The 18,201-nt window shown below is 43.7% G+C and overlaps 2 protein-coding genes across 9 annotated transcripts in view; one reads left to right on the top strand and one right to left on the bottom strand.

Moving 5' to 3' along the window:
* The window catches only part of LOC142982246 (uncharacterized), a 30,937-nt gene that overhangs the window by 10,928 nt on the left and 1,808 nt on the right, over positions 1-18,201 (bottom strand). For 4 of the 6 annotated variants that reach the window (XM_076128655.1, XM_076128658.1, XM_076128659.1 and 1 more), the window contains exon 3: positions 2,759-2,864. In XM_076128655.1, the coding sequence (XP_075984770.1) occupies positions 2,759-2,864 (106 nt within the window). Of the gene's footprint in view, positions 1-476; positions 955-2,758; positions 2,865-14,134; positions 14,416-18,201 lie in introns of those variants that run through there. The other 2 variants (XM_076128663.1, XM_076128661.1) reach the window with 2 other exon arrangements.
* Positions 12,885-17,734, top strand: LOC142982247 (uncharacterized). 3 transcript variants are annotated; one of them, XM_076128665.1, is made up of 2 exons: positions 12,885-13,366; positions 16,627-17,734. In XM_076128665.1, exons 1-2 carry the CDS (start codon positions 13,318-13,320, stop codon positions 17,262-17,264), a joined length of 687 nt encoding a protein of 228 aa, XP_075984780.1. In that variant the 5' UTR covers positions 12,885-13,317; the 3' UTR covers positions 17,265-17,734. The 3 variants fall into 3 exon arrangements, with proteins under 3 accessions (XP_075984780.1, XP_075984781.1, XP_075984779.1); XM_076128666.1 differs by lacking the exon at positions 12,885-13,366 and adding an exon at positions 13,387-13,506 and having other exon boundaries at positions 16,627-17,733; XM_076128664.1 differs by lacking the exon at positions 12,885-13,366 and adding an exon at positions 15,633-16,280 and having other exon boundaries at positions 16,627-17,719.

Raw genomic sequence — 18,201 nt, 5'->3', positions numbered from 1 at the left:
ACCGAAACGCATGTACTGTACATTATACATTGTATGTCATTGAGCGCGAGAGCCTAAGTACCTACCCACTCTACCCAGATAAACCTACGGTGCCCAAAAATAGTCTGACCAAAAGTTTAAAAGTTTCAATTTCAACTGAAGATTGTTTAAGCTAGGCGTTAAAAGGACCGACTCTCGCACTCTCTAACTCGCCTAATTCTAGCAGAGGACAGCTGATGCCGATGCCATTCAAAGAACGAAAAGGATGTTGCGCAGGAAGCCACAGCGAAGCTTACAAATGACTACATTTGGAAAAGGAGGAGAGGCCTCTTGCCCAGGAGTATTACATTTGAACAAGCTAAAGAATAAAAAGTCTGACACTCCTCGAACTATCACGGATTAGTGAGGCCTCGTATTATCGTGTGAGACGCTCGCCAGCCCGCCACCACACTGGCGCTGCTCCCGGCGGCTCGTGCCGCTGTTACATAAAACCTCACCTGCTTGCGAGTGTGAGGTGGATCCGGCGACGACGCGCGCCTTCCTCATGCCTCCTTGTACCGCCCACTACCACTTACTGAATTGTACACTTTTCATTTATCGTATCGTATTTTATTTTATTTCGTTTCGTTCTATACTACCTGCAGCGGTCAAAATATGAACACTAGTGTAAGCGCGGCGCGTCCGCGGCGGACTGCCACCGACACGAATATATTCCATGATTATTTCAGGCGAGCATCATGAAAGCACGCCGCGGCGCGCGTATTACATCGCCGGCGGAGTGCGCCACGGCGGCTCGCGGCGCTAGCGGGCCGTCGATGTATCGCTATGCGCGGATACTTGACATATTTGTGCGAGGGGCGAGGAGCGCCGCCGAGTCGTCAATGAGGCGTGCGCGCGTGCGAGCCGCGAGCTCTCACGCGAGGAGAGTGCTGTGCTCTAGTGCTGTCCGCCTAGTGCCTATAGTGGCCTATACGTGCAGCGAGATGAGTGGTACAGTTGTGTGAGCGGCAGAGCGCGAGGAGCATCACGCACGCACCGCATGCCACTGATCCGTCACTGACCAGTAACAGTTGACCACCGGACACACTGAACTGACTCAACTGACACCAGTGACACGGGAGCGTGATCGCCGCCACCGCTGCGCACCGCTCGCGCACTAACACCTGTCTCATGAATACATATAATACGCTCAGATTACACACTCGCTCTGGATCCGGAACAAACAACAAAACATTATCATAAACGCCGTAGTACCAAGCCTTGATTAAATATGCTAAGATTAGAATTCTCTGTATACACAATAAGAGGTTCCAACAAAAATAAATGTTGTTAATTAGGTACGATAGGCGGGATCGCAGTTATAAAGTAAGTATTTCTTTGAGTGCAATCCGCTCCGCAGCTAGCTATGAAATATTTTATAGCTAGCTAATCTAGCTATATTATATGTATAGTAAGTGAGAGCATCGCTAGTGCGGCATTGTTTGCACTCACACAACACAGCAGTGTTGTTGTGACAGATGCGCGGTTCCCGTCCGCCGCCACAGCGCGCACGACGCACATAACTACGATACATAGCGTATTACTGTGCATGTTACCTAGTTATTTATGGATTGAAGAGAAACTAATAAGTGAAGTATGAGCGTTTGACACGTTAGTCACTATGCACTATGCAGAGAGCTCGCCTCAGAGCGCGATACTTGCAAGTAGCGGCACACGCGTACACTGAGTACATTGTGGGAGCAAGTGTGTGGCAGCCGGCGCTCTCGGCTCTGCTCGGGCCTCGGCAGACACTCGCGGAGCTGACCCCACCGGAGAGCTATTATCGGTCGCGCGCGCATCACCACGACAACGACACTACCGCCGCCGCCACGTACTCTACATGGCAACTTTCACAGTTTGTACCTACGGAGTAACTAGTCGTAGGTAGTTACAGCTCCTAACAATCCATGCGCCATAACGAACCTCAATATTTAAGAGTGACAACACGTCTGAAGCAAACATTTGCGAATGAGGTATCTTAACAGTAACTATCTCACAGATCGTTCACCAGTTCACCAAGTTCCTAGTGCGAGTGTGCAAGCGCGCAGGTACTGTGCATGGCTGAATGTATATTATTCAGAGTGAGATAAAAATGTTGGGCTGTAGAGGAAACTAATTTAAAATTAAATATTTCTTAATTCACTGAAAGGAAACACTTTTTTATTTAAATAGTACTGCATTCGTATTTCTTTATGAATTCCGTGATTAACCGGGAATGAAACGCAAAAAAACTACTTTTTCTATTTGAATGTGTCAATAGATAGGAGCTTTTATACGTGTCAAATCACCCCATTATTCATTTGTGTCTGCGACTCGCCTTATCAGAACAATACATATATTTTTTTTATTTGTTTTAGTATTTTATATACCTAGGTACATTTGTTATTTTGGGACTACACGAGACCAGTGCTGTCAAATAAAATGAAAAAATCATGCTCATAGAAACCAAAATTGCTTATTGAAATTTGCAAGACCAATTGAATAATTATGACGATAAGAAAATAACCACTTATCGTAGAAAATTTTAGTATTTTTATAATTATTTAGTTTTAAAATTCAAAATCTAATGAATAGTGAGTTTTATTCCTGGTTAATGAACAACTTTGAAATTATGTTTATTTTACCAATCTGTTCACAGTGAATTAATATAATAATTAAATATATTAAGTCTCTCCATGGTACATAATTAATTAGTGGTGTGCAGAGTGTGGAGAGTGTGCAGTGTTCACAGAGTACAGACCGTGGCGGCGCGGCGCGCAGGGAGCGCGGCTCGGCCCACGCCTCGCGGATGGTGTTGAGCGCGTCGCGCAGCGCGGGCGACACGCCGCCGCCGTACGAGCCTCCCTCTGCAACACGGACAGTCACACACATTACATACCACATCATTATACAGTATCATACACCACCACACAGTGAGGCTAGGTACATAATATAATAACATGACATAAGCCGGACAAGGCTGTTATAATACAGGAACCATAAAACTTAAGCTCTCGCTTGAATCTCGACGTCGCACGTCGCGTCGTTCGTTCCTTGCATCCAATGTGAATATCAATAAATATTCTAGTAGAGACAAGGGGCATGTCGCTACTTCGGGGAAGAAAGGGCGTAAAAGCCAAAATAGCAACTTTACAGGGGAGCGAAAAAACGATTTTTTTTTTAAATTTTGGAAAATAACTTTTTTTCCAATAGAGTTAAATTCGAATGAATTGGTGATATTTACTTGCATTTAAGTGCTCTTTAATATCAAGAAGCTTAATTTTAAGTAGACCTTATGGTTTAGAAGATAGGATGGATTTACGACCCGAAATTTTAATAAGAATGGCTTTTACACCGTCGATAAATACGTACTATAGGACGTAAATCCACAAATATCTATAATGCTAACATACATCGTGTCGTATAAACCATCTTTAGACAGTGAAAAGGTCGTAATGACTGCACCACTTATAACAATTATCGTGAGTAAACCTACAATTATTATAATTTTGTAAGATTTAATGTGGTGACTATTGAAATTAAGGTGCATAGAAGCTCAAAATAATAGCATAATAATAATTATTATCTGATTTATCATAGTTCTATATTACAAAATTTATTATAACGAATTAGGTTACCTACCTGTTAAGTTAAATGCACACGATTCATGAATAGTGAAACAAACGAAAAGATTTAATTGAATTGAACATTGATTATTTTCATTAATTTAAATTTTAAGTTAACTGTGATAAATAATTACTATCATCTAATAAAAAGTAAGAAAACGAAACAAAAAACAGAAAAGGAAATAGAAAAAAAAGAAGATTACTAATTATTGTCAATTTGATTTGATTTATGAATGAATAAAACTGATTTGCATCTTAACTAAATTTATTTATTTAATACACCAATACCTACCTAGTAGAATAAATTACAAACATACCATTATTTTATACTATTTTATCAATTTTAGTTAATTTATACGTAATAAATATTGTATTTACGACCAAATATTCTTTCATACTATGGTGATACGCCCTTATTAATTTGAAATAATTAAATAATGTCATATACGTCAATTTTTTTTAATAAAAATGGTTTTGGTGAGAAAAAAATCATGGGGGTAAAAGCCATTTTTTTGGGAATATTGAAATTTTAAATATACAGATCGATAGAGCGTCGAAAACTAAACAAAGTTGCATTATTAACTCATTTTGGCCAAAAGTGGCTTTTACGCCCTTTCTTCCCCGAAGTAGCGATGTGTCTGCAAACAGTAGATTCACAGTCATACCTACGTGGTCATTACTGGTCATGCATACATACATAGTGGCTCGCGGCTAGACTTGTTCAACTCAAGGAAACCAGATGTTAATCGCGTCATTAAGTAAATACAACACACAATTATAAAGTCGTTACGAGTTGATTTCTGCGGTCACGAGCGAGCCGGGCCGACTCAGAGCCGACTCAGAGCGAAGCCGAGCGACGCATCCACTCTACCTGCTACATAACATCGATATGTTTACAAACAAACGAACTTGACACAATAAACATGATTTCTATTAGCTTACATACCGCGTCCCCGCGTCGAAGTAATAATGTGACCACAATTGACAAGTGGTGAGCGCTGTGAATTAACAACAACGACGCTGAAACTTCAGAGGAAGGTGACAATTATATTGTTGAAAACTGGTTTAAGACTTGGCACATGACCTCTCAGGCTCTCAAAACAATATGATTAGGTAAACTTGTTAAGGGCGTTAGTGAAGCATGTCGTCATGACGTCCACAATAAATAAGAATAAAACAAAACAATATAATGTTATGAATTTGTAGCGAGCCACGTGACTCGCACGTGCGCTGTGTGTGCGGTGTGTGCTTGTGTGCTTGTGTGCGGCGCTGGTTATCGCAATGATCTCAACATTCCGGCGGAAATTCTTAACGACCAACAAATAACATCTACTTACTTAATTAATTATAAGCTATGTTATGTACTTGGGAATGTATAGTTTATTTGGTTCCAGTTCACATTGCTGCCGCTAAGAATTCGGGCTGCCCTCCTCAGTTGACCTCCAAGAACGTTACGAGCGAGTCAACGCTTGCACGACTCTACTGCTCGGTGCTCTACACTTTACGTGCTTGTTAATATCCAGTATAAAGTGTATACCAATCTCCTTGGATATCACATTCACATTCTCTTATGACAAAGTTTAGATATGCTACCCTTATTGACTACGTAATGTTTGAGTAGACGCAAGATCTGCAATAAGCTATATCAGCTATGAGTAGGAACATATTTTTTATGTCATCATCATATTGAGGTAGTCCATACATAACATAGACACACTGTACTTGTCACCTAACCCAGTAACCCAATGATAATGTGACCATTAGTTCTCTCTCTAATCTTGAGTAAATGAAAACGTTAAATAGCTATAATGCAGACAAACACGTGTTTTGTGGAAGTAATTACCTGCCTAGTGCCTACATATTGAATGTTCGATGAATTTCGATAGCACCAATTATGGCAGCGGGCCTTTCTTGTCCGAATGACCGAAGTGAACACACGAATATTATAGCGATGGACGGAGCGGGGTGGCGGGGTGGTGCGGTGGCGGGGCGGCGGTGTGGCGAGGGCAGCGCGCCGAGGAGGCCGAGGCATGTCCTACATCCAGTGCGATGACATCACCTTACACTACTCTCTACACTCGGGGGCGAGGGTGCAGGGCCCGGGCCCCATACACCAGACAGTCTAATGCCAACACTTAGTATCGTGATTCATGCGGTGAATTCATGTTACATTCAAGTTGATACAATATCATACAGAATGAACAAATCAACGCTGGTAAGTGTGCAGGCTCGGAGGCAGCATCGATGACCACCAGCCACGCAGCTGACTCTGAGTAGTGCCGGAGCACTGTGACGTGTGACGTGTGACGTGGCTCGCGAGTCGCGACACTCTCGTGAAGTGTCGTGTCATCGTGTCCAACATACACAGGACTGACATGACACATGATAGTGTCGCAATACTTGCAGTACGCCCCTGTATTCCCAAACACTTCACAGATACCTGCCGAGTACCTTCCCACTAGACGTTAATAAATATTAAGTCATACATGAATACTTTCTGGTTTCACATAACCAGTTACGTATGATATGAACTTCAACTTATAATAAAAGCTCGACAAGGTCGCAGTGTCGTGAGTATCGTGACGGTAATGTAAGAATATACATATAATATAATTGTTATACTATCGTCGACCTTTGCTAGTCTCTAAAAATATTGAACGTGAAACAGTTTAATGTTTCTAATGGTTGAACAAATACATTAGTGGCGAATGTTGTTATCAGGCACTTTATCAGCGCACCGAATTGCCGCGCTCCGCACCTGCCTGAGTGCCTCTACTCTATGTCAGTCTATGTATTGTACAATGTTCTGTAGTAGTGTATGTGCACGCGAGCCGCCACGTGCGCAGGACTAGTGACTGACGAGGGGCGACTGTGCCGACACCACTACGAGTACCACGACACCACCACACTCACTGCTGCCCGTCCCATCACTCCTCGCGTTATCAGCTAACAATGATACCAAGTGACGAGCCATTTAAACCTCCCAGCCCCCCTTCATTAAACATAGGAACTAAATGTAGATAAGTAATTAAACCGGATTCAACTACCCTCAGTTTCCTCAGCAGATGTGTGCAAGGTTCAAACTCTTTGCAAGTATATACTACATAATTTATTTAAAATCGTCATCGTGTTAACAATTTGCCATCGTTACGGAAAAGCGGTAGCTCGTGAAAAGAAACAAAGCAAATCAATTGTATATTGATAATTTACTGTGAGCTTATCGAGAAAAAACGTTACAAATACATAATAATATGTAAATAGTATAATTTATGAAAACTGAAACGTTGATACAGTGAATCTTCTTACATCAATTTTGTACATATATTATTATGTACGGTACTATTTTGAAACAGACTTGGTACAAGCAGCACAGGCCGAAGCTTTGTCACAAATAATCTTAGATTTTTTAATGTCACAGTGATTTAAATAGAGATTTTATTGTAAAAACGCATACATTGACCCCTAAACTATTTACTTGCTTTTTGGAATGGCCTTTGCCTAATGGCTCGGAATACAAGTTATTTTTATTGCTTAATCCTGGCGCACATTATCGAAATCGGCAAGTAAATGGCTTGTTCGGCATCCCTATATGCACGCGCACACTGTCGCGACCTCTGTCTTGGCATGCTTCAGGACTCGACAACATCTCTTATAGGCGTTGTAGCATGCCAAAGAATAGTTTCCGCTCTTGGTTAGCGTCAAGTGTGGTGGATTGCTGTTGGTTTTTGGAGAATACTTCAGTCCCAAATGACGGGTGACCCGCTTACAGCAGTGAGTCATATTATCATCTATATTTAATTTAAATGATTCAGACATAAGGAGTGAGATTGTGTCTGTCTATTTCTTAACCTACATGTATTATGTAAAGCGGGTAAGCTCTTTAGTCAGCTAATATTTGATGGATGTAGGACTGTAGGTACTTAGTAAAAGGTCGTGAAGGTCGTGTGGTGAAAGCTTGGCGCGCACACTTCTTGCAGGTTGGCGAGGTGTGGAGGCGACTGTCCGGCGACTCACTATAATTATGTACATTATGATACGTGCCCGCTCTGTGCTCACGGCCTGAACGTCGCGCAGGATCTTCTGCTCACTTACTTTTTCGCTAACTCACCATGAATTAGCCATTTAATTAGGACACATTTCCAGCGGTTAGCTAACTAGGGATGCCCAAAAAGGTGTATTATTTCGGGTCTATCCCACTAGTCCCGTTGAGTTGTCCCGTGACGGGACAACTGGCACTATTTTGTCCCAGTTATCCCGTGGCGGGACAAGTGACAGTGTTTTGGTGCCAGTTGTCCCGTTGCGGAAAAATCACGGGACTAATGGGACAGACGGAAAGGTCAAAACAACTGGTTCGCAGATGATGAATTGTACGCTACTCTATGTAAACTTTAAATTCACAAGAAGTTTTTTTTTTACCATTTGGGCTTTTCACTTTATAATTAAATGGACAAGAGTGTCTATATCTATGACCTTCCATACCATAACTGTAAAATGCTTATCCGAAATTCCCTACTTGAAAAAACATAATGCAAGGAAACTAAAAATATATTGTTAACAGGCCCCTGGAGCAGCTCACACACTCAAGTCAATTCAACATGTGCCTAATGTAATTTCAATTTATCTACTAGAAATTAAGAGAAAATGTACTACAAAACAACGTATAACGTCTGCTATCTTACCAAAATACCAAGTACCTGTTGTCACACAACAACTCAATGGAACCAGTTGTTTTGACCCTTCCGTCTGTCCCATTAGTCCCGTGATTTTTCTGCAACGGGACAACTGGCACCAAAACAGTGTCACTTGTCCCGCCACGGGACAACTGGGACAAAATAGTGCCAGTTGTCCCGTCACGGGACAACTCAACGGGACTAGTGGGATAGACCCATTATTTCAATAAAACGCATCGCTGCCGCGTCGCATTTGTTTGTATCGTAACCGTTAGGTATCGCATGTCTTTTGAAATGCCATGAAAAGTCCTTACATGGAGTCATAGTTCGTCTTTTACGCCGACCTCTCCTTATACAGACGCTATAAGGAAAGGTCGGTGCCACGTAAAATACATCATACACAACATCTATATCTAGAGATTTTACGTTTAAGTCTTTGTGGTTTGACTGTAAGCTTTATTTATTGTAATATTAATTAATTAATAGGAAACACAATAGTGTGCATGGAGGTGGTGCTAGTGGCGCGGTGCTGTGAGCGCGCAGCAGCGGTAGTGGGACGTGTGTGACGCTCAGTTCTGCCACACTCACTCAGTTCACTGCACAGTACCGTATGTGCTGCGCGGTGAGTAATTAAGTGCGCTTTGTGTTAAACACAACTTGATGTAATTATATGTATTTAGTGACGGCGGCGGCGGCGCGCGGCGATGACTCACTCGCTATTTCAGTGCCACCCTTATCTTGGGTGTGCTTGTGTGTCTCGGCCTTATACTCACACAGACGCAACACGCGACACCCGTCGGCCTCCTCGTTAAAGTATGGTGCACACAACTAGCAGTGGTCTCAAACATAAATACATTATATGAAAGAAACGTGAATGAACCGAATAACAATCAGAAATGTGCTCATAATTTGGGAGCCCCTAGAAAGGTCCGAGAACAATATTATACGTCAACAAGGTCACTACTTTGCACAAAATAACAAGATCTATAGATTTAGAAGTAAAAAGGCCATGCATTCGAAACGTTCACATTTCAGATAAATGACGGGACACAAGGGTAGAAGCAGCTCATGCTGCAGTTTGACAAACTCCATGGCGCAGTGGTTAAGGTCACCACGCTGCTACCATTGCGTCGGGAGGTCGTGGGTTCGATTCCCATTCGGAACAATTATTTGTGCGATCCACAAACAATTGTTTCGGGTCTGGTTGTGCTTTGAGTTCGTTGTTTGTATGTTTGTAAAAGTCCCCGCGACACAAGAGCAATTCTTAGTGCGGGAGTTGTCTTTAGAAAAAAAGAAAGTGAAGCGTGGTCCGTCGCGGCGCACTCCGCACACTACTGCGAGCATGTCTGTAGCCGACGTCGCCCTCCTCACCCGAGCATGTGTCCTGTAGCTCTACCATGAGTTGGCGTAGTTAAATCATCTTACTTAACTAGAGTAGTTAACGTGAGAACGCAACTACAACAGTGGGCTTAAATGTTCGTACCATGAGTTGTTTTGACGTTAACTACTCTCGTTATAGTTAAAACTATATCATTCGTAGTAAGATTTTTAATCTGTGGTTTTGCGACATAATGTCAACATTCAATCTGTAACTTGACTAAGCTTGAGTGTTGTAGTTCTATCTCTTTCTATTCACATAAGACAGACAGAGAGAAAATACGACACACGTTTCAAATTGATATGGTAGTATTAACCAACAAAAATAAGAAGTCGTCGCTTACATATAATTTGGGACGTTTTCGTGTATTTTTGATTTTGTGTTATTGCTTTTTGTTTACTGTCAGCCGGGGACAAAAGAAAACACCTCAGTTACGTTTTAGTGCTAGTGCAAGGATTCTAATTAACAACTAATTTTATTTTCATCTTTGTTTAAATAATCCTCTTTCCAGCCGCGTCCTAGGAAACTTTATGAACATGTTTGCAAAAACTGCATGGTTTAAAGCTGAAGTAACTTTTACAATGATCACCCTTGTGGCCTCTTGGGAAAAAATGGTTCGCCTCCCCAACAACACGCTGATACAAATACATACATACAAATCAAAGGTAAGCTTAACAGGCTTACCTTTGATGCTAATGAAACTCTTTGAGATGATTTTAAACCCATGTGTTGACATAATAAATCACAAAATTCTATAAACACTTCTTTGTTAGTCGATATAGTTTTTAAACTTTGTTTTACAATTATTGAGAGATTGGGGGGATTTCCACTTAATTCCCGCATACCACTTTGAAATGTCTTTGTTCACGTCGTTCATCTTTGAATGCAGCAGTTTCAAACATATCACAACCAATATTTGTTCTATCGAACATTTTTTAATGGAAAATAACTTCAATAATTTGTAAAACAATACGCTCTCACGAAGCTAAAAGTCGGTGAGTGCCGTAACTACTATAGTAATAGTTCGTTACTACAGCATCTGTCAAATTCGTAACTCATGGTACCATTATCGTACGGAAAGAATGAACGACAAAGCCAATCTACATTCACTGTTGTTTAATTTAACTACACGTTACTAACTATGGCAACTCATGGTAGCAATGTTGGTACCTTAACTATCCGCTAGAGGCGCTGTTCGAGTTTTCATACATTTTTTTAACTACAGTGTCTGCGGGAGACTATAGTTGCCAACTCATGGTAGAGCTACTGTTCGCTCGCTCGCGTCACTCAAGTAAGTGATGTGACATCATGTGACTCACACACAACTATTCACCAGCTCTTTGATGGCACAAGTAGGAGCTATTTGAATTCACCTAAAACGCTTTGTACCTTCGAGAGAATGAGATAAATAGTTAAGGTTCTAAATAGTAGATAGTTGGACGCGTTGTTTAATTGTTCAACAGCTTCATTACCACTCACGGTAGACGGCTTGCACGTGTGACGTGTGGTCGTGTACGGTCTACAGCCGGCTGTTCCGTGTACTGCTAATACTCGGATGTATTAGGTATATTCGATAAATGAACGAGAACACTTCGCGTCATTATGTTCAATATCCAATCTCTTATCCGCTTGACCGTATCAACGGAACTATCTACTAACGAGCCATGAACCCACCCGTCATCGAGGAAATTAAAGGTGAGAGTGAGAGCTATAGTCACCCGTCAGACACAGACAACACACGAGAGCCTGCACCCCGCACACACACCGCACACACACCGCACACATGCCGCGACATGTGACCACGCGCGGACCACACATTGAATTATTGTAAGGAAATCAAACCGGCGAAGGGCCTAAGTGGTAATATCCTGCTGCGCTACATGTGCTCGTGTACTGCGCTGTGCGCGTGGTGTACACTAGCGTCTGTACGTACGTACAGCCAATCATGGCACAATCTTTCAATCAAATAAATGTACTCTTGGGCAAAAGCTGAAAATACTCGCGCCTTCACAAAACTTAGATCTCATTAACTATCATCTAAATAGGTACTATTGACCACCTGGGTGGTAAACGCCACTTATTAGTGCTAACCACCACCCGGTGGCAAGCTCAGAGGTGGCAGATGGGAATATACCGAGTCAACGCACATATTGTTTGAAACAATCGAACGCACGCTACAAAATGTGTGCACATCATACTCTACCGTGAAATTACTTTTCTTAAAGTGATAAACTGTAATTGTTAGAAGCAAAAAAGGCGAACTAATCGTAGCAACATGGATGTCGGTGAGAGGAAGCAGGTCAGTGGGCACGAGCAATAAAATTGATATTCGATCATATCAGAGACACAAAAAGTGGTGCCGTTATGCAGCTCCCACACGCGCGCCTAGTTCCCCAGTAGTGTAAGTAGTGTTACTAACACGTATGAGTCGCGAGCAGCGAGTACATTGCGCGTGCGAGCGTGTACCGCGTGGGCAGCCGCGGGCCCCGGGCGGACGTGTTCATGTCACTGACGACACTGACGACACACTGGTAGTTGCTACTCCTCACTGCTGCACGAGCGCCAGTATCTCGCACCACATCCAGTCTACTCGTGGCTGTTATTTTTTTAACCATCTTTTCTGATTAGCGTTCTTGTTTCTTCCCCGGCAACCATATCAGAAGAAATTTACTCAAAAACGTACGCAATTTTACATCTGTCTTCAGACACAAGAAAACTAGCCGTACCATTTTGTACAACGTATATTTTTGCGGTTTTCAGTTTTCATGTTTTACCATTGTATTTTTGAGACGGTATTCCACGTGTTTTAGTGATGAATGAGATGTGCTCTAAGTTAGGGCAGAGCAATGTGAGTTGGCTCCTCTACGGTTGTTATAGCGCGGGGTGACGATGTGGCTGGACGTGTGCGCTCGCTCGCCGCTTGATCCTGACAAAGGTTTGTGTATCATAGAGTCATAATTAAGTGACAGACTTACAGATGTAATGCTCTGTTCGACACGCCTCGTCACATATATTATATCGGTACTTAAGCCGGCGACTTCCGTTTCCCCAAATGCAGAGGACCTTCAGCATCGGTCGTGAACGGCGCTCGTGTCTCTCATGCTACTCGTGCGATATCAACATGAAGTTATTATAACACGTTACAGGTACAGGTACCATTGTTACATTATGTATGCAATGACATAATTACATTATTTTTTTTATTTGCCCATTTCTGCGTGCGTGCTACAGCTGAGCAAATGGCTCTCTGAAGGAGTTTCAGTCCAGTCGTTTGTTGCGTCTGGCCATCCATCTAAAAACGCGACCAGGTTTTATAAATTACTAGCTGACTCGCGCAACTTCGCTTGCGTCACAAAGAGAGAATGGGTCAAAGTTTTCCCCGATTTTGTAACATTTTTTACTGGTACTCTGCTTCTTTTGGTCCTAGCGTGATGATATATAGCCTATAGCTTTCCTCGATAAATGGGCTATCTAACACTGAAATATTTTTTCAAATCGGACCAGCAGTTCCTGAGATTAGCGCGTTCAAACAAATAAACAAACAAACAAACAATCAAAAAAACAAACTCTTCAGCTTTATAATATTAGTATAGATTATAAAAACCTATTAGGGTTTTGTTTGGCACGTCGCGCGTCGCGTCGTTTTATGAGTGGACGACGATGGCGTGGCGTGGCGGTGCGACGCGGACTTATCAGTAAGGTTAAATTTAGTGCTTGATGCGGATTGTCTTCGTTCGCACCTATTAATATTGACGGTATTATGCTTGTGCGTATACGTGGTATAAAGTTTCGTAGCAAATTGAACGCCACTGTCACTGACCTGCGTCACTACAAGGTCAGTACGCCAGCAAGATCGATACAATACGGTCTATGACACGGGTCGTGTTTGATACACACTATATCTACATACTATACACACTCTGAGTGCATTATCTGACACTGCTTTAGTCATTTCGTAAGAGACAGACAGCGGCAGCCGGCAGCTGCGAGCGGGACTGACACACTGCCACTGACAGTTTATGATTCGAATGAATACTTTATTAAGTATATTTAGTAAATTAAAGCGATACAGTGTGTATACTGGGTGGGGTAGGAACCTTGCTATTTGTTTACTAATGAAGTTGATTCCCAGCTCCGGGCACTAGGCAAGTTTGAGATATCATAACAAGTCCTAGCCGGTATATTGCAGCAGGGACTTTTGTTGTAGAAATAATATACCTACCTATTATAAAAAATGTATTTAGTAATATAAAGTGATGTAGCATTCGATGCAGGCGGGAGAGTAAGTGGAAAGTGCGGGGTTAAGTGTAATGCAAGTAAGTTGGCCCGGATAGAGGCGAGGTGCGGCGGCGGCGGCGGCACCACGGCGACCGCGACGTAAACAAGCGGCTGCGGCGCGCCACACTGACGCATAACAGCGAGCCTTCAGGATGTGCTGAAACAGGTGCACGATCGATACTCACTGTGGCGAGTCGAGGCTCGAGCGGCCAGCGGCGACACTACACACGGCACTGACAGCACTCACAGTACGCACTGCACCTTCTCTACTGGACTCTACGGGGCTGGACGGCTCGTTGACAGCTCGCGAGCGAGCGGCCGGCGCGGACGGAATTTGGCAAAGTTTCGAACGGCCAATGTTTACACCGAGTGGGTGATGGTGCGGGCGAGGAGAGGCGCGTTCGACTCCCAGGAGGGATTTCTCAGAAGCACGCTCTGTCGCGGGTCGGTGTCGCGAGACGCTCGATCAGTTCAGCCCATGAGGCTCTAACTGTGCGCGAGATCGCGTGCGGCCGCCGGCGCTGGCCGAGTGCCACTGACGCCACACACTACACAGTCTACACACCGCCCGCCGCCGCCGCCGCCGCGAGGTCTCGCGGAAGTCTTTCATTGGGATTACTCACTAACCTCTCCTGCACTGGTTTTACTTGTCCACTAGAACGAGTTTACATATACATTATGCGGCGCAGCTCCAACCATTATTTAATTGTTGTACCGCGACGATGTAGAACACTCTGTCTGCACTCACCCTGTCTGTACCTAACTCTAAATACCTACCTATTAGTACCTATTTAAGTAATTCTATCAGCATCCGGCCTGCAGACTCTGCAGTCTCTGCAGAGTGCTTAGATTGTGAACGAATGGGGTCAATTAAGTCAAATGGAATCAGCGACAAAAAGTGTATGGAACTCGTTTTTTATTACATTACACAAACCTTTCGCAAAATAAACGTACATGCATAGGTACAAAATATCACGACTGTAATAGGCTCTGGGCTTTTATTGAGATAATATTCTAAAATAAATCAGACAAGACCAACAGTATTTTGCCCATCCCGGGAACCGAACTCGAGACCTCATGAGCATCAGTCGAATACCTACACTACCAACGCGACGGCACCACGGAGATAGTACGGCTGTCAAGATAGGTACCAACAAGCTTAACGAATTTATTTGAGGAGGAGTTTGAGGCGATTTTCACTTAAAACTATTTTCCAAAAAGAAAAGCCGACCTCAACACAAAACGATGTTTCGAAATAAAAAAGATTAAAATAATATTTAATCCACAACCATTTAAATATAAATAGTAGGTAGGTACCTACCTACCTACACGAACGCATTTTGAACTAGGTCCTATATCGCAATCTCAAAAACTACTTGTCAGAAGTCAGAACTGAATCTAACTGCTAAATTTATTACATTACATGATTACAAGCATTATTATAGGTAGGTACCTATATCTTTCAAAATATCAAATAGAATGATTAAAATAGGTGTTGGTACCTATTCTATGAAAAGGTATGGTAAGTATGGACGTAGAGATAGGTTCTTAATATTTGTTTCGTTGAACTCGATATTTTGATACCGTTGCCGAAGAGCGGCGCGGCGCGACCCGGCGACGAGAGACGAAGGCAGCCGACGCGACGCGGACACTATACCGGTACACGCTGTACGCAGACAACGCAGCACCCTGCCCCAGTCGGGCGTCGGCTGTAATCGCTCGTTAGTCGTGCGATCTCGCTCGTGTAGACGATACACACTCAATACCATATGTTATAAATAAAGGTTAACATCGTGCGGATTTTTAATTCCACCGATTATATCATACAGCAAGTTTGAGACATTTCTATTCCTAACATTAACGAGTTAAAAAAGTGTCAACGAAGTGTACAAATATAAAAAAAAATAAGAAGTGGTTATCTCTCAACACTGTCCAACAGCAGTCGTCGACATTCGCCTCGACTTCGGTCGTTCTCGTATCCGTTCGGAGCCGCTGAGAGTTGGAACGTGACACGCGGCGCCGCTGTCGTGCGCTCGCCTACGCGCTTCTTGCGCTAATAAATAGATGGAGCTGTAGGTGTTCTTCATCCAAATGAGTGATAAAGTTTTATTGCAATAAAAAGAACATAATCGATCGCAATGCACAAAAGACTTCTAGAAGACGTAATGCCTTTGCGTATAATACGTGAGGTTGAAAAGTGGCCGGTGATATACAAGAAAGACAGCCCCGAGATGATCAACTACCATTTTAAATATAAAGTTTGGGAAGAAGTTGCCAAAAATCTATTTGAAAATTTTGAAATGTATCCAGCTGCAGAGAAACAATCCAAAGGTATTAGGGATTCCTGGTACTTCTAGTTACTTAAAGAATAATTAGGCAGGCATATGATAATATCGAATAAACATCTAAGTAAGACCTTGTTCAGAAGAGACGAATTCGCCGCGATTCTTTCGCGTGTATTTCGTCCTAGTCGCCTTGCACACCCTTTGCTACACTCCAACGTCTCCAACCTTATTATGTACTTAGACTTTAGGTGCGTTGTAGACGCTCGGGTAAGTCAGTATGACCGAAAAGTTCGGATGATTAGGTATAGTATAGGTCCAATTATTTTTGTTCTAAGATCATTTCGAACGCTCTACAAATGATAAGTCTAATACCTTCCTATCTCTCGTTACAGTAAATAATCTCATGAAGAAATGGCGAAATCTCCGCGACACATACAAACGTCAGCTGTTGGTGGAGAAAAGAAACCGCGAGGGTCACAACATCAAGCGCAAGGAATACGTGTACTTCAAGCACATGGCGTTCTTGCGACCGCACCTGGACGACGAGGAGCCGCAGCGCCGGCCTCCGCTCACCACGCGGCGACGCAGGCCCCTCGGCCACGGGTCCGCCGCGCGCCCCGCGCACCCCGCGCACCCCGCGCACCCCGCGCCGCCGCTCGAGCACGCCGACATCGACGAGGACAAGCACTTCCTGCTTTCGCTGCTGCCCTCGTTCAGGCGCATGAGCCACGACGAGAAGCTCAGCGCCAAGATGGACATCCTGCGCGTGATTAAGGAGGTGCGGCGCGGCGCGGCGGCGGCGCTGGACCGGCTCGAGCGGCTCGACTCGCTGCACGCGCTGCCGCTGGGAGCGCTGGGGGCGGGCGAGGCGCTGGTGCTGGGCGACGCGCGCGCCTCGTACGCCGACACGCACGTGGTCACGCACGGCCTCGTCGTCAAGAACGAACTCATCAACGTCGACGTCGCCGACTACAAGTCGCTCAGTGAGTCGGGGAGCCTACGATCCACATCGGAAACAGAGTGCGAATGATCCAACTACTGACAAAACTAATATGTTTTTGGGGCAATTCTTGGACAGTAATAAAAACCTTATTTTCTTAATAATCTCTTGTACCTCTACGAACTCTACTTGTACGCCGTAAATTATAATTGACGGAAGTCATAATCAAGTTTAATAAATAATTATTGATTACGCATTGAGTATCAAAAGGGTTTTGTGTGTCAGTGTAGACATATTTTGGGCACGAAACAGGTGGGTGTGCGGTGCGTGATCATTAGTGAGGGTAGTAAAAGAGGGCGCTCCTTATGTAAATAGGTGACCTCAATAGTAAACTCCACGAGTGGGACGCCTCTAACATAAGTCGGGTATGCCGGGCCGATTCACTCTGTATTGAATCAGGTATGACTCAAGCCTGGAAACCGAATTTGCTACCCTTCCGAATTTCAGTATCATTATTTCACTTATGTCGACATCATGCGTATGTGAACATATGTACGTGTAGCTGTGCATATGCATCTTCTTAATTGTCTTGTAGTTTATTTTTTACTTGTGTTGGTGACTCTACATTATGTATAAACCTCAGAACAAAATGGTCAAGGTAGCAAATGTAGCATAAACGTAAACGAACTTTGAAAAACTATCGTAACGTTTATTCAAACTTCACTGGGTGTTAACAACAACAGCACCGTGGAACAGCTCTTCATCACGAGTAGGCACACTTACATAGGTAGCACTCCGTCTGCATGGTAAGTGTAGTGTGTGGCGCGCTAGCCCGGGAAGGTCTTGCTGTAGTTGACGACGATGACGATGAAGTACAGCGACAGCAGCAGCGAGCACAGCGCCACCGCCAGGTACACGTACGCGTAGAGCGCGAGGCCGGCGTGGAGCGCCGCCACCACCACGGCCACGTCGACGGCCAGCACGCCCAGCACCACCACCAGCATGGACCACGCGTACACCTCGAGCA

This window comes from Anticarsia gemmatalis, chromosome 21 (assembly GCF_050436995.1).
Source record: "Anticarsia gemmatalis isolate Benzon Research Colony breed Stoneville strain chromosome 21, ilAntGemm2 primary, whole genome shotgun sequence".
NCBI classification, from domain to species: domain Eukaryota; kingdom Metazoa; phylum Arthropoda; class Insecta; order Lepidoptera; family Erebidae; genus Anticarsia; species Anticarsia gemmatalis.
Note: the sequence above shows the minus strand (reverse complement) of the source record. Positions and strands in the feature narration are given on the sequence as shown.

What these genes read in the sequence shown, in the direction of transcription:
- LOC142982247 (XM_076128664.1), top strand. Translation starts at nt 16,088, where the DNA reads ATGCACAAAAGACTTCTAGAAGACGTAATGCCTTTGCGTATAATACGT. An exon ending in TGCAGAGAAACAATCCAAAG is followed by an intron (nt 16,281 to 16,626) that starts GTATTAGGGATT and finishes CTCTCGTTACAG; the next exon opens with TAAATAATCTCATGAAGAAA.